Source organism: Chanodichthys erythropterus, chromosome 15 (genome assembly GCF_024489055.1).
Source record: "Chanodichthys erythropterus isolate Z2021 chromosome 15, ASM2448905v1, whole genome shotgun sequence".
NCBI classification, from domain to species: domain Eukaryota; kingdom Metazoa; phylum Chordata; class Actinopteri; order Cypriniformes; family Xenocyprididae; genus Chanodichthys; species Chanodichthys erythropterus.
Window position 1 is genome coordinate 32,177,230 of NC_090235.1, and position 14,183 is coordinate 32,191,412.

General features: G+C 35.4%; 2 protein-coding genes across 6 annotated transcripts; one reads left to right on the plus strand and one right to left on the minus strand.

Moving 5' to 3' along the window:
* Nucleotides 1–718: 718 nt before the first annotated feature.
* parp10 (poly(ADP-ribose) polymerase family member 10) lies at nt 719–10,963 on the minus strand. 5 transcript variants are annotated; one of them, XM_067361420.1, is made up of 12 exons: nt 10,899–10,963; nt 10,580–10,644; nt 9,732–9,907; nt 9,380–9,622; nt 8,030–8,260; nt 6,944–7,944; nt 5,858–6,070; nt 5,641–5,770; nt 4,573–5,520; nt 4,256–4,389; nt 2,206–2,380; nt 719–1,330 (listed from the first exon to the last, which is right to left on the minus strand). In XM_067361420.1, coding segments are annotated over exons 2-12 (3,552 nt in total). In that variant the 5' UTR covers nt 10,582–10,644; nt 10,899–10,963; the 3' UTR covers nt 719–1,031. The 5 variants fall into 5 exon arrangements, with proteins under 5 accessions (XP_067217521.1, XP_067217520.1, XP_067217523.1 ...); XM_067361419.1 differs by having other exon boundaries at nt 9,732–9,892; nt 10,580–10,676; nt 10,899–10,938; XM_067361422.1 differs by having other exon boundaries at nt 10,872–10,935.
* Nucleotides 10,964–11,082: 119 nt separating this feature from the next.
* polr2k (RNA polymerase II, I and III subunit K) lies at nt 11,083–12,629 on the plus strand. The gene is made up of 4 exons (XM_067412283.1): nt 11,083–11,182; nt 11,485–11,548; nt 11,695–11,787; nt 12,410–12,629. The coding sequence occupies exons 2-4, from the start codon at nt 11,488–11,490 to the stop codon at nt 12,430–12,432; spliced, it is 177 nt and encodes a 58-aa protein (XP_067268384.1). The 5' UTR covers nt 11,083–11,182; nt 11,485–11,487; the 3' UTR covers nt 12,433–12,629.
* The last annotated feature ends 1,554 nt before the right edge of the window (nt 12,630–14,183 follow it).

Consider the following 14,183-nt stretch of genomic DNA (forward strand, 5'->3'; position numbering starts at 1 on the left):
CGATATGCGCAATGTGCGCAAATTGAGTTCCTGCCACTACGAGGAATAATGCGCATTTTCAGAGATAGATAGATAGATAGATAGATAGATAGATAGATAGATAGATAGATAGATAGATAGATAGATAGATAGATAGATAGATAGATAGATAGATAGATAGATAGATAGATAGATAGATAGATAGATAGATAGATAGATAGATAGATAGATAGATAGATAGATAGATAGATAGATAGATAGATAGATAGATACTATAGTAATTTATAGTAAATACTAGTGTTTTTAACCATGCTATGGTAAATTACTTGAATTAATTTGTTGTGGTAATTCTATAGTTACTGTGGTAATATAACAACTATAGTAATATAAACAAATTACATTACCCAATATTGTACTGTTTTCTTTAATCTATAGGGTATATTATTCTACATATTATATTACACTACCGTTTACTGTAGTAAAAACTAAAGTATACTACAGTATTTATTAGTTTATCAGTTCAATATAATTAATATTACAGTATGCTGTAGCATTCATTAACAAAGTGTTGTTAATACTATAATATATACAATATACTACAAAGTTCAAAAACACTATAGTATTTACTATAAATTACTATAGTATTTTTTCACCTAGATAGATAGAACATTTATCAATTACATTATGCATACTGTTATTACAGTATATAATCATTGTAAAGATATTTACTTCATTCCAGCATTTTACTTTATTTATTGACATTCAAAACATATTAATGGGAGTGATGTAAATCTGACAGGCTTAAAGCAAAAAATATCATTTATGATTGAATACATTTGTTTAAAAACCAGCAATGACTAATTATTCACATATTATTCACAAAATAAAAAATAAAAAAGTGACAACACCCAACTGTTGTTCAGACAAGATCTTGTTTAAAGTAAAAACATCAACAGTAAAGTAAGTGCAGTCCATAAACCCCAGTTTAATGATTAGACATGACTGCCAGCAATATGAATGCATGCCAACATAAGATTTAGAAATGTATGTAATTAACTGTAGATCTTCTTGCAGGTGATAAGGTATTGTGGATAAGACTGTGTGTCATTGAAGATGACAAATAAAGTCGGGGTGTTGATATTATCCGTCACGCTGTGGTATCTGAACGGTATGGCAGAATTCTCCTTGAGCGGAGCCGTTTTCATCTCGTGTTTGCCCACGGTGAACTCTCCGGTGAGAACTTTGGCCACGAAAATAAACTTGTGCCCATCTGCATTGGGTGGGGAGTAGGTGTCTGACACAGAGAGCGCGGCATTTACCGCAAAGTACACACCCTGACCATACACAGTCGCTGTGAGGGAAAAGAGAAAATTCATTCGTTATTTTGAAAATTCATAGTGTTATTTCACAGAATTGATTTTATTTTTAGTTTTTCTGTTTTCCTTTACATTTTTAAGTTTTAGTCGTTTTGTTGCGTTTTTGTCATTTTTATTAGTTTTTCTTTATATATATATTTGTACGTTTTTTTTTTTTTTTTTTTGATTATTTAGATTTACCAATTTTAGTACTTCTACTTAAACTAAATGAGAAACGGAGCCCTGGTAACTAGCTGAAATAAAATGGAGCAATAAAAGAAATTACTTTTTTTGTTTTTCTCAGTTCATGTGTATTTTATTTCAAGTAATTGCTATTTTTCAAAAATGGCTGCCCACTGTTTTGCGTGTGTGTTCACTACTCACTACTCCTAATGTGTGTGTACTAATTGGATGGGTTAAGTGCAGAAGACGAATTCCTTCATCCTTGATATGTCACTTTCACTTTCACCAATGTGCTGCCAAGAGGTTGTTAGGATGTTTTCTTAAAAATAAAGGTTATATAAATGTTTATTGCCATTGATGGTTCCATGAAGAACCTTTAATATTCATGGAATCTTTCCATTCCACAAAAGGTTCCTTGTAGTGATAAATGTTCTTAAAATGTTCTTCACACTTAGCAAAAATGGTTCTTTTATGAACTGTTCACATGATGGTTCTCCCATGGAGACATGGAGGTTCTTCCGTGGTTCTTCCCCCCCTTTTAGAACCTTTATTTTTATGAGTGTAACAACTTTCTATGCATTTGGATGATTAGGATGTTCCTGGGCCGTTGCTCATTCAAATCCCAATGTACGAGTAATGTTAACAGTAATGCTTGGTTTAGCAAACACCAGCATATTTAACAGCATACCATTTTTTCCACAGAAGCTCCTGTTGAAGCCATGAATGCATATCTCCTTCACACTGGTTTCACTGGTGCCGTGGTAAAGGGTGCGTTCCACCTGCGGCTCTGAGGAGTTCCGTTCAATACTGGCCTTTTTCAGCCTGTACTGGTCATTCAGCAGTTTATTCTTGAGCTTCTCAACCTAAAAAAAAAAACATTATAGAGTCAGTGTGAGAATGAACAGTCAAGAAGATTTCCAAAGCAGTTCATTCCTAACCCATAATTCAATGAGCAAACATTTTGATTCTGAACATAATAGTAAATTCACAGGTTTTTACCTAGAAAACTGTCTTGTTTACAGAAAAAACCCTCTCAACTACACAATACCTAAGTGTGATTTGAGAAGGGGTGTGAGGGGATGGCATATCCCTTGTTGAAAAAAATGACAACAAGCATCCCCCCTGTAAAACCACCATCCCCCTTATCATCCCTATTAGATTAACAGTGTTTTTGTATAATGTAAACCTTATCATGCAGATTTAATATTAAAATTCTATACATATGATAATTAACGAACTATAAAGAACAGCAACTGACCAATCGGAATTCAATATTGTAATGAGATGCGCACTCTCAAACAAGCTTTCGTCATTTTTCGCACTGTTCAAAATGGCTAGGGAAACGGTTCAAGTGCATCTTTTGACATTATTTAATAATAAGGGAACAGAAGGTGTAATATTTCTTTGATTAGTGTTTAAGGACATTCCCCTGACACATTACAAAGAATAAGGAACAGAGCTAAAGTGCGTGGATTTAGTAAGGGATCGTTGTCAATGTTGCATTGATTTATTGCAACTTGGGGGTGTGTAATGCTATTTCATGCATTTGGACTTATTTGCACTGTTAAAGAGTTGGTTTTCCATGTTAAACATGGCCAAAGTTTCAAAACACAAGTTGAACGTATGACGGAGTATTTCTACTTACGGTTTCAGTACAGGATTCTGAGAGTTTTTTTCGAGTGTGTCCTGTATGACGTCAAAAGAGAGCGGAATTCCTTGTATAGGCACTTCTCCCCTGACACGCCCATCAACGCGCTTCATTAGGGATACGGAAGCTGAGAGATTTTGAAGTCTTTGGAGTCTCATTTAAGAAAAATAACCGTTAGATTGCAACGTTAGAACCCAACGTTCAGGGAACAGAGGATGAAGTTTGTTTTTCCGAGGCAGCAACGGAGTTGTGCATGTATGTTTGTTTGTTCCCGGGAATTCAGTGATGAATACTTTGTAAACAAGTCCCAGTTTGGCATTGGATTTGCAGATCGGGGGTGGTGAGTAAAGCTGCATCAAATGTCTGTTTTTTGTTGGCAATCAGCACGCAAGTGCATATAATGTGAACAACACGAACATTTTTGTTCCCTTTTTATTTATAATGATGTCGCAGCTAGCAGACAATCTCTACACAAAAGCTGCATGCGCTCATGACTCTTTAGCTCCGCCCACACCACTGACGGCAGACACAACTTCAGGATCTCTGCTTTTTTGGAAAGACTCAGTTTAGCGCATCTATCTTTTATAAAATACATGACAAAACTAAAGACTTTTCGGAGATATGAAGGATGCATTGTTACTCTATATGTACTCAAGATTAACATGAGATTTGCAGAAACTGTGTGTGATACCCCCACCTCCCCTTTAAAGTGAATGCAGTTACTGAGGTGATAATTTGGAACTCATTTATAGAGTTATTTTTATATATAAAAAAAAAATCTGATGGTAATGATTACACTATCAACATTTCAGTACCCTCAGAAGGCATCATTTAGGTAGTTTGGCATGCAAAATTGTGTGTGTGTGTGTGTGTGTGAGTCTGGTCCTCAGTAATACAATACTACAGTCATATAAATTATTTAATTCATAATGCCTATGAAGATTTTTATTCTACTCTTTAATCCTACAAGTAAAAATCATTAACCTTAACCAGTAATAATCACTGTGTAAGGTTAGCCCCCATCCACCACACCATCCCCCTTGAATTTTTTTACAATTAGGCTTCTGTGTATGACTATGTTAAATCGTACCTTAATGATTTTGATTTTGTTGTGGTTGTCCTGAAGGGTGTCATAGAACTCTTTGACCACCTCTTGAAATTCATCAGAATCTACATCCACTGTAGACACTTCAGGCATGCTGGACAGCAGACTGTAATCTTCATCTAAAAAATAAACTTCATAAACTAAATATACATTCATTCATTTAGATGACATTCATTTAGATGATTAATTACAACAACGACAAAAAAAAAAAAAAAATAGTCATGTACTAACAGTCCCCTGTAATGCTTCCACATAAAGCATTCTCCTTTTTAGGGATTTCATAGGGTTTATACAATTCGTACCTGTAGCATCCGTGTACAAGTCCTGTGTGCTTAGCATTTTCCGTTTAATAGGCACAGACTTTCCGGATGCCAAACTATGCTCTTCCATCTTCTCAAGGTCAATGCTGTATGGCTGATTGTTGAACAGAATATCAATCTTCTTCTGCTTCATCATCCAAGCATTCTCAATGAGGACAGTGGCTTCTGGTGGGTACGCTATCGCCTTAGAGGAGCCCTGCTCATACCACACCCACTGTATGGCCTTTAAGATTTCAGCATCGTTCATCATGTTCGCTGTCCTTCTCAGGACATTTTTTAGGTCAATCACGGCCTCAGAGACATAATCTTTAAAGCCAGAGACGATGGCGGTGGTTCCCTGGATGCTGATTTCTACAGCATGCTTCCTCTTAATGAGCTCTATGCATCGCTTCAGATGGGAGGAGAGTTTCCTCAGGTTTCTGTTCTCGACCTTCTCCTCACACTGCCTCAATCCAACCTTCTTTCCCAATGCAATGTCCACCCTTACAAGATCATGGGTGTAGTTAGCATATACGAAGATCTCGGCTGTGTTGGATGAATTGATGGTATCCTGCAACGACATTTCAAATGCTCTCTCTAGTTGTTTGTTCTCCTCGGCTGGCATGGAGTCGCTCCTGGAAAGTTCTAGAGCCTTCTGGATGTCCTCTATGTCCGATCTCTGGTTGCTCTCCATAGACAGCTGAATCGCCAACAAGAGGCTTGCGTCTTCATCTAGACTGCAGGGGTCCATCTGTGTAGAGGAGCTCTGGTGGTCAAGGGTCTGCAGTGTAAGAGGTGGGTCGGCCTCATCTTCTGCCACTGCTAAGGTATCTTGGCTCTGGTCTGAATACAGATCTTGAAATTCTATGTCAGTGGATCCTAAACTAGAAGGCTGGGGGTTCAAATCACTGCCAATAACTGCCAAGAATTTCTTAGCTTCTTCAATACGAGCTGAAAGATGGAAAACATTTAGTAACCATTGGGTTCAACAAAAACTAATGGAGTGGGTCTCGGCCCACTCATAATTCAAACACTAGTAAAGAATCAATCAGGACAATGATCCATAATGACCTGAAGTACGTGCATCAGTAGAGTTGCTGCTATTCGGTACTCCAGCATTGAAGTCCTGAATAAAATTTCCAGAGGAACTTCTCTGGTAGTTTTGACAGGGTGTCATTTTCGATGCCAGCTCCAATATGTCCTGCAGAAAACACAACCACAATTGACTATAAAGTATTACTGAGTATTTGAGATAGATACAGAAAAAGAATGAGGCTGAATACATTACATCGTCTTCTAGAGGCTCCCAGTGTACTTTCGCCATGTCTATGTAGACCTCGAATTTGGCTGTCATCTCTGCCAGTATGCTGACACCCTCCTCCTCCAGCAGGAAGCGAGAAATGCCAGGCTGCTTGACCACAATGTTCTTTGTAAGGACTGTGCCAATAATAGCACTTAATAGTTCCTCCGCTGACTGGCACACATTCGAATCTCCCTGAATCTGTGAAATTAAGAGATTACAATACACTATATGCATTTGTAAGGGATTATAGAAGACGCTCATATTGAATGTCAATTCATGGAATTCATTGAAAAATATAATATACATATAGGAATTATCACTAAACAACTATATTAAATATGAGTTGAATAAAATATATTTATATATTAAATATACATTTATATTATTATATATTTAATGGCTATACTTTAATTTTATATTTCATAATTTAACTTTATTATTTTATTTCTTTATTTTGTTTTTTAATGAATTTATTTTTATTTATTTATTAACAAATAAACAATTCATGATAAATGTTATTTATTGTATGTATTCAAAATTATTTTGTATTTACCTAAATTTTGGACATAATTTAAACATTTTCAAAGCATCTTTTAAAATTATTTTGTGAACAACCTGAATAAATTCTGCAATATACACTACAGTTCAAAAGTTTGGGATCAGTAAGTTTTTTTAATGTTTTTGAAGGAAGTCTCTTTTGCTCACCAAGGCTGCATTTATTTGATTAAAAATACAATAAAATAGTAATATCGTTAAATATTTTTACAACAGAACTGTATTGAATGTATTTCAAAATGTAATTTATCCATGTGATGGAACAGCTGAATTTTCAGTATCCAGTCTTCAGTGTCACCTGATCCTTCAGCGATCATTCTAGTATGCTGATTTGATTTGAAAGTTCAAAAGAACAGCATTTATTTGAAATAGAAAACTATTGTAACACTATAAATGTCTTTACAGTCACTTTTGATCAATTTAATGCACCCTTGCTTAATAAAAGTAAAAGAAAAAACTAAATCTTACTGACCCCAAACTTTTCAAAGTCAAACGAAAGCAAACTCAGTAACTAACACTCAATCCATCTCCAGTCTCCAGTGGGAATAAGATGACCTCTCCCATGTCTGCCAGTAGACCTTGATGATGAAGTTGCAGGAATTTGAGCATTCCTGGTTCCATAGACAGGACTATCTCCTTCTGATGTGGTGTGCTAAGAAACTCAACAATCTTCTCTTGTTTGTCCTTTTCCATCCCTGTCAGGGTAACCACAGTAATCACTCCATCAATGTCGGATACTTTGGCACAGCAGAAGTCCAGAGACACCAGAAAGTCAGACCAATCATTTGAGAAGAGCACACTCTCATATTCTTTGGCCATCGGCACAGTAAACTCTGCTATCTGGGACTCTATCAGGTCTCGGGCCTGTTTGACTGCGCTACGAGATGAAGATGTTACAGTGACCATACAGTCTGACACACTGTAGATTGATGGTAAATCTTTCAAAGACAAATTTAACCTCTTTTTAACATCCTCCCTTGTAAGAAACTCAGCTTTGAGTTTGTCATATGTCAGGTGGTCCTGCGCAACACCAGTCAGGAATTCCAGAACTTTGTTCTTAAGTCTTTCAACCTCAATTTGGTCAGGACCTTTGATTTGGATGCCATCTTTTGCTAGACTGACATCAAATTTGGGGTGAGCCTTTGTGAGGTTCTCAGGCAATTTACTCAAACTGAGCAGCTGATGTTTGGTGGCATCAGGCACTGATATAAAGCTAACACATTCCTTCTGGACAGCTGGCTCAGGAGCAGACACAGTAGTTTTATTCGCTAAACTTGTGTTGTTGACCGTGAGAGAAGCACTGTGTCCTGACGTGGTGTTCGCCGTTGGGTCAGAAACAGTAGGACTTTGGGATGAGACCGTGTCATTTTGGTTCATCCCATCTGTTAATGTTCCCTGTCCATCTTGAGCGCTCACAGTCGACTGATCCACCACAGCATGCAGGAAGTCAAAGTACGGCTCGACTACTAAATCTGTACCTTCCAAATTATGGGATTTTTGGAGAATGCAGTCCACATCTGTGAAAGACAAAGCTCAATTGAGATTCAGAACTGTAAAACAGAAACTTCAAGAAGGTTTTTAAAGAAAGACATGTTGGCTTACATTTCACATCCTTGAAAGAAACTTTAGCACATCCGTTAGCCAGCATGCTAACTCCGAGAACATCCGCCCCTCCGCCACGACTACTCCCAAAGTAGAGCTCCAGCACATCCTCAGTATGGGCAGGAGACAGATTGGACACCAAAACTGAGTCTGTAGATTCTACCTGCTCCAGAGTGACCTTTGCTCCATTTAGACACTTCTTGGAAACTTCATCACTAAGCATCTGAAAATCTATGGAATCACATAAACAATGATGAAGACAAAATATTTAAAACAGATTATTATTATTTTTTAATTATTATTATTATATAATTTAGTCATACTATTTATATATATTATATATCATTTTATAATAATTATTGTATGATTATTAATAATATTATACGTAATTACTACAGATTATTATAAGTTCTTGGGTGAATTTATTTGAAATGCTTCTAGGTGTTTCAGTGTCACAAGATCCTTGAGAAATCATTCTAATATGCTGATTTGCTGCTCAAGAAACATTTATTATCATTATCAATGTTAAAAAATAAGTTCAAAAGAAAAGCATTTTTTAACATTATAAATGTCCTATCATTTTTGATGAATTTAATACATCCTTGCTGAATTTATTTATTTTTTTTAAATCTGAGACAAATTATCAAACCAATAGTCTGAACTCAAATGCTACTCAAGCTGTTATCAAAACTAACTTCACTTTTCTTCATCGTTTTTACTCAATGGCTTTTAATCATCTAATTTTAATGAAAATTCTGTCATTAATTATTTACCCTCATGTTGTTCCACACCCGTAAGACCTAAAATTAAAATATTTTTGATGTTTTTTTTTTTTTAACCCCAAATAGAAAACAACATAATTACCATCATTTAAGGTCCAGAAAAGTAGTAAAAACATTCTTAAAATAGTCAATGTGGTTACATTGGTTCAACCTTAATGTTATGAAGCGACAAGAATACTTTTTGTGTGCAAAAACAAAACAAAAATAACAACTTTATTCAACAATTTCTTCTCTTCCCTGTCTGACTCGTACACATTTGACACAGTGAGCGCAGTTCAGTGCTATCGTGTTTACGTCCGAACGCCAGCTCAGTATTGGCCAAGCTGTTCACATTAGCACAATAACTCATGTGTGTGATGCTAATGCTGGAGCCAGCCAATAATAAGATTTCATCAAAAAATATCTTAATTTGTGTTCCCAAAATGAAAAAAGGTCTTATGGGTTTGGAACGACATGAGGGTAAGTAATTAATGACAGACACTTCATTTTTGGGTGAACTAACCCTTTAATGTGGCTAAAGTGTGCCTTTATACTGTATGTACAGTTAAAGTACAGATCAGCTACCAACCTTTAGACAAGGGATTTTTAAAGTGTACTAGAACCAGGTCCTTGTTTGGAGATGGATACAAGGTGAAGTCTGTTTCAAATTCCATTCTAGTAATGTTTTCCACAAAAAGTTCCACATGGTCCAGGGAAGTGTGTGGATTGAGCCCTCTTAGCAGCAGTTTTCCAGGGTCTTTTGGTGGTTTCCTTCGCAGTGTCAGTGTGATATTGTGGAGGACATGGGACTTGGAGACAACTCTCGCAGCAGCTAGTTTAAGAGAGACAAGTTCTTTACTGATATGCTGTAATACTGTAATTTTACAAAATCCAAACTGAGGATACTTAATATCTAAAACAGTATGGTGATGATATCTTACTCTCTGCATCTTCAAAAACTACCAACGCTTGGTTTCCACGTCTCTCCAAAGAGACCAAGTTCCCTCCTCCAGAGCGTCGCTTGTTCTCAAAGTAGAGAGATAGAAAGTCATCGTCCAAATCATCAGGAATATCAATAATTTCTAAACTCCGCTCCTCCAGGCTGTTATTATCCATCCTGACAAAACAGGAAGCACACGTGAAGTATGAAGTTGAGCAGGTTGAGGATAACTAACATTCTTGCCACAGTTACCAGCAAAACCTTATGTGAGGTTATAGAAATAAAAAGAACCTAATCACAAGATGAAAGGTTGTTGTTTTTTATTGTTGTTTTTGTTGTTTTTGAGTGAAATGGACAAATTTTGTAAGGTTAACCTACCTACCTATTGTGCAATGTCTATGATTTTTATTGTTTTGTGGTTTAATTTATTTCTACAGTGTGTTTACATAAGATAGATAGATAGATAGATAGATAGATAGATAGATAGATAGATAGATAGATAGATAGATAGATAGATAGATAGATAGATAGATAGATAGATACAAAGAAAGAAAGAAAGAAAGAAAGAAAGAAAGAAAGAAAGAAAGAAAGAAAGAAAGAGTTAGTATTAGATTAATATAAATAGTTTGTAACTGCATGTTGTAAACACGTTATAAATGGAAATCTTAAGTCGTGTAAACCCAATGCTGAGAAAGAGAAACTGAAAGGTTGACGCTGGATCACGACTGACAGTAACTCACATTATAATACGAATATGAATATAAACTGTGCACGAAAATGTTTGACCATACGTAACGTTACATAATAACAACACTGCATAATACTGACAGTTAAATTTAGAAGACTCACATGAGAGCTGAACATTCACAGGCCAACTGCTGCAACTCACTACTTCCTGCTTTGAGACGACAACACTGACACATAAAGTGACACTGTGAGAAAAACACTTTAGGGATACAAATACAAAAAATATAGAATAATAATAATACATTTCTATTTGTGAATAAATGTTTATCGGAATATTGTAAACAAATAAATAAATAAAAAAGTAACATAATTTCAGGACACTTTAATGACAGTACTATAGCCTTATGCTTAACAGTTAAACTTTAAAATAATTAATAAAATAAAAAAAAAATACTTCATCAGTATCTGCACGGTTACGTACGGTTGCCGATAAATGGACGCTTAAAGACGTCGCCGCGAGTTTTTCGCCGCCATCTGTATTATACTGGGAAATAAAATAAAAGTTCCCTGATAGACCAGTAACTGCGTAAAATTATAAGCTCCTCCCACCAGTTTATGACGAGCCCAGCTCAGGCGTTCAAATTTTTGTCAATCATCCGCTTCAACCAATAGTAGCGTGTGTTACTTTGATGTCGTTCTGTAAGTTATGCGCATGCGTGAACGCCAACAGCGTTTTGTAGCAAACTGAGAGCTCACGCGTGAAAGGTAATGCTTTTATGTGTACTTTTCATAATTGTATATTCTGCTAAGTGAAATGAATAACGATCTTGTGAATTTTTATCTAATATTCATATGAAAAATAATGCATCTAGCTTTGTGTATAATAGCAGAACGTGTTCGTATTCACACATTAGATCAGCACTGGATAGAATAAATGGTAAACTGTTGGACATATAATTTATAATACCTTACATTAAATTACTAAATAATAATTTATATCTAATATATTCATATTATTAAATCTGATAATACATAATGTAAGAAGTATGTGTGTGTGCGTGTTTCAGGCCATGGATCCCCAGAAAGACATTCAGCCTCCCAAACAACAGCCAATGATCTACATTTGTGGAGGTAATAATTCATGCATTTAGTTATGTCTGTCATGCGTTCTGTGTATTAGTCATTTATAAAATCATATCTTTCATAACTATGCAAACACAATCCCCATCATACAATCTGTCTTTGAGCTGTTGTGGATTTTTGCTCTTGTGTTTCAGAGTGTCACACAGAAAATGAGATCAAAGCGAGAGACCCCATCAGATGCAGAGAATGTGGATACAGGATCATGTACAAGAAAAGGACCAAAAGATGTATCCTTTATAAACTAAATAATGCTTAGTGGTTGAAATAATTGTTTACCCAAAAATGTAATTTACTTGCCTTGATGTTGTTCCAAACCATAACCCACATCATATGTGGTTTAATATGTTTATTTTCCCTTTTTAAAGGAGCATTTGTCTGCTCTTTTCTAAAATCATTGTTCTCCAGACATCATAAAAGTGGCCCATCTGACTCTTTTGCTATTTTCCACTCTCAAGTTATATTAACTTTTTGTGTGAAAAAGACTAATTAAATTATTATTCACTGATTCATTCATCAGCTGCAGCTTTCAAATCAAATACACAGTTTTAACATTATGATGTTTGATTACACAACCACTGGCAATTTCCATTAAAGCTAAAATATGGCAAATATGGTGCAGATGTCCTTTTTGGAGCTTTACATCTGTTGTCATGATGTATTGTATGGAGATTAAGTGTATAAACATTCTTAATTCTATTAATAATTTAAAAACAGAACCATGCCAAGAGTTCAATGAATCTGAAATGCATGCCATAATATTAAACTATAATATCAATATATTATATGTAAGGTGTGGTCTTGGTTTATGTCCCATGTTCTTTTATATTTCCCCTTAACTCCTGTTTCCAGTGGTCGTATTCGATGCCCGATGAGATGCATCCTGCTGTTTTTCCTGTTATAATTAGCTTTTTTTTTAAATGTTGGATTGTGTAAATACATGTTTACAATTTGAATAGGCAGTAATCAAAATTGAGTAAAAAAAATTTTGCCAAAAAAAATGTTTTCGCTTTATTTTTCACACATTTTCCAAAGTGTTTGTATGTACATGTTTGAATTATAAACCGTTATTTGGGGCTTAAACCACTGACTGAATCGTGTGTAGTGAGTTGTAAGGTTTAGGATATATGAACTTTTTTTTTTTTTTTTTTCCCATTACAAATAGAAATATTATTAATGAACCATCATTAAGGTGCGTTTACATTAGTGAAATAACGCAACCCAAAAAAGTTGCTAATAAAATACTATAGCGATATATGAAGTACAGCTCGTACAGAAGTCACTTCAGGTAGTTTTCTCTTAGTCAACAGGGCAAATTTGTGCGACCAAATCCCAATGAAATCTGTGTGGGGAAATTTTTCGCCCCCATACAAAATTCCTGATCATGTGGAATCCTACTGAAATTACTGGATTTTGCCAGCAAAACCAAAAAGATAAATGTGATTGCACCTTTATTAGATTGAAAATTAAATATGAATGAAAGAATGTAATAGTATTTTGTGTCATTGTAGTATTATTTTTAGTAGAGTTTGTGTAAAACATGATGATCATGTGATCCAGCATGATTTCAAAAAAGAGCATCTTGAGCTTCAGTGGATACAAAAACAACTGACCATCTGTACAAATGAATTCAGTTGATTAACATTTGGACAGTTAAATGTCTTGAAATTCTAAAACTTTATTTACATGCTCTTGATGTGACTGGGAAACTTTTACTATAGTTAGTTTAACTAAATGAAGATTCATGGTTTTTTGAGTTGTAAATAAAACAGATTATTGGAGTATGTTTTAAAAGAATGTGTTTCTGCCTTAGAATTTCATGTTTAATTCAATAACTGAAATTTATTAGGAATTATTTTAGGAAAATTGTTTCTATACCAATCTTTTTTTTCAGTGTGGTTGGAAAAAATGTGTTACTGTGATCAACATTTTTATGGCTGAACAGAATAACTTGTCTTGTATTTGAACTCATTCTTTATTAGAAACGGCATGTTCTAGCAGGTATACACAAAGACAAAGTTAAACATGCCAACGGGGTGCAAATACAAGGGACTATAAACAAATAAAAATAAAATAAGAATAAATAAAACAGAAACTTAAATCAAGCACAGAAGAGGAAACGATAACGATAGATTTGCATGTGATTATGCTCACATGTTTGCTCTCTCCTACGTGATTTGTTAGTCATTGTTGTGTAATATTCTTGAAACTGGGCTCTATCTTGCATCATAATTCAAGTATACACTTGAAGTCTAAGGGAGTAAGCTATTTATGTCTTGTTTGTAAGCACAAAATCGATATTTTAATTCTTCAGTGAGAATAAACAGCTATGAGCTTTATTAGCTTATGAATGACAGTATAAAGCACGGAAATTGCATCATAAGAACATTCGGGAGCCATGAAATGAAGCCAAGTCTTCAAGAGCACAGATCCCAAACTGTCGGCTGAAGGTCTCTGCAGCTGATTTTCTGCCCGGTGAAATCCAGCAGGGCCTTTTGAACTCCCCTGGCTGCTGTCTCACAGGAAACCACCCCCACTCTGCAGCAGGAGCGCAGCCCCTCCCCCTCGGTGATGTCACAGCTCAGTGCACCCGGCAGGAGGTGTGTCTTCCTACTTCTGGCTTAGC

Excerpts from the sequence above, each read along its gene's own strand:
- polr2k (XM_067412283.1), top strand. The coding sequence starts at position 11,488 with ATGGATCCCCAGAAAGACATTCAGCCTCCCAAACAACAGCCAATGATC. Across the intron at positions 11,549-11,694 it reads AATGATCTACATTTGTGGAG|AGTGTCACACAGAAAATGAG; the intron begins GTAATAATTCAT and ends CTTGTGTTTCAG. Across the intron at positions 11,788-12,409 it reads CAAGAAAAGGACCAAAAGAT|TGGTCGTATTCGATGCCCGA; the intron begins GTATCCTTTATA and ends TCCTGTTTCCAG.
- parp10 (XM_067361418.1), bottom strand. The coding sequence starts at position 10,653 with ATGTGTCAGTGTTGTCGTCTCAAAGCAGGAAGTAGTGAGTTGCAGCAG. Across the intron at positions 9,623-9,731 it reads AGTTTTTGAAGATGCAGAGA|CTGCTGCGAGAGTTGTCTCC; the intron begins GTAAGATATCAT and ends CTCTTAAACTAG. Across the intron at positions 1,331-2,205 it reads GAGCTTCTGTGGAAAAAATG|CGACTGTGTATGGTCAGGGT; the intron begins GTATGCTGTTAA and ends TTTCCCTCACAG.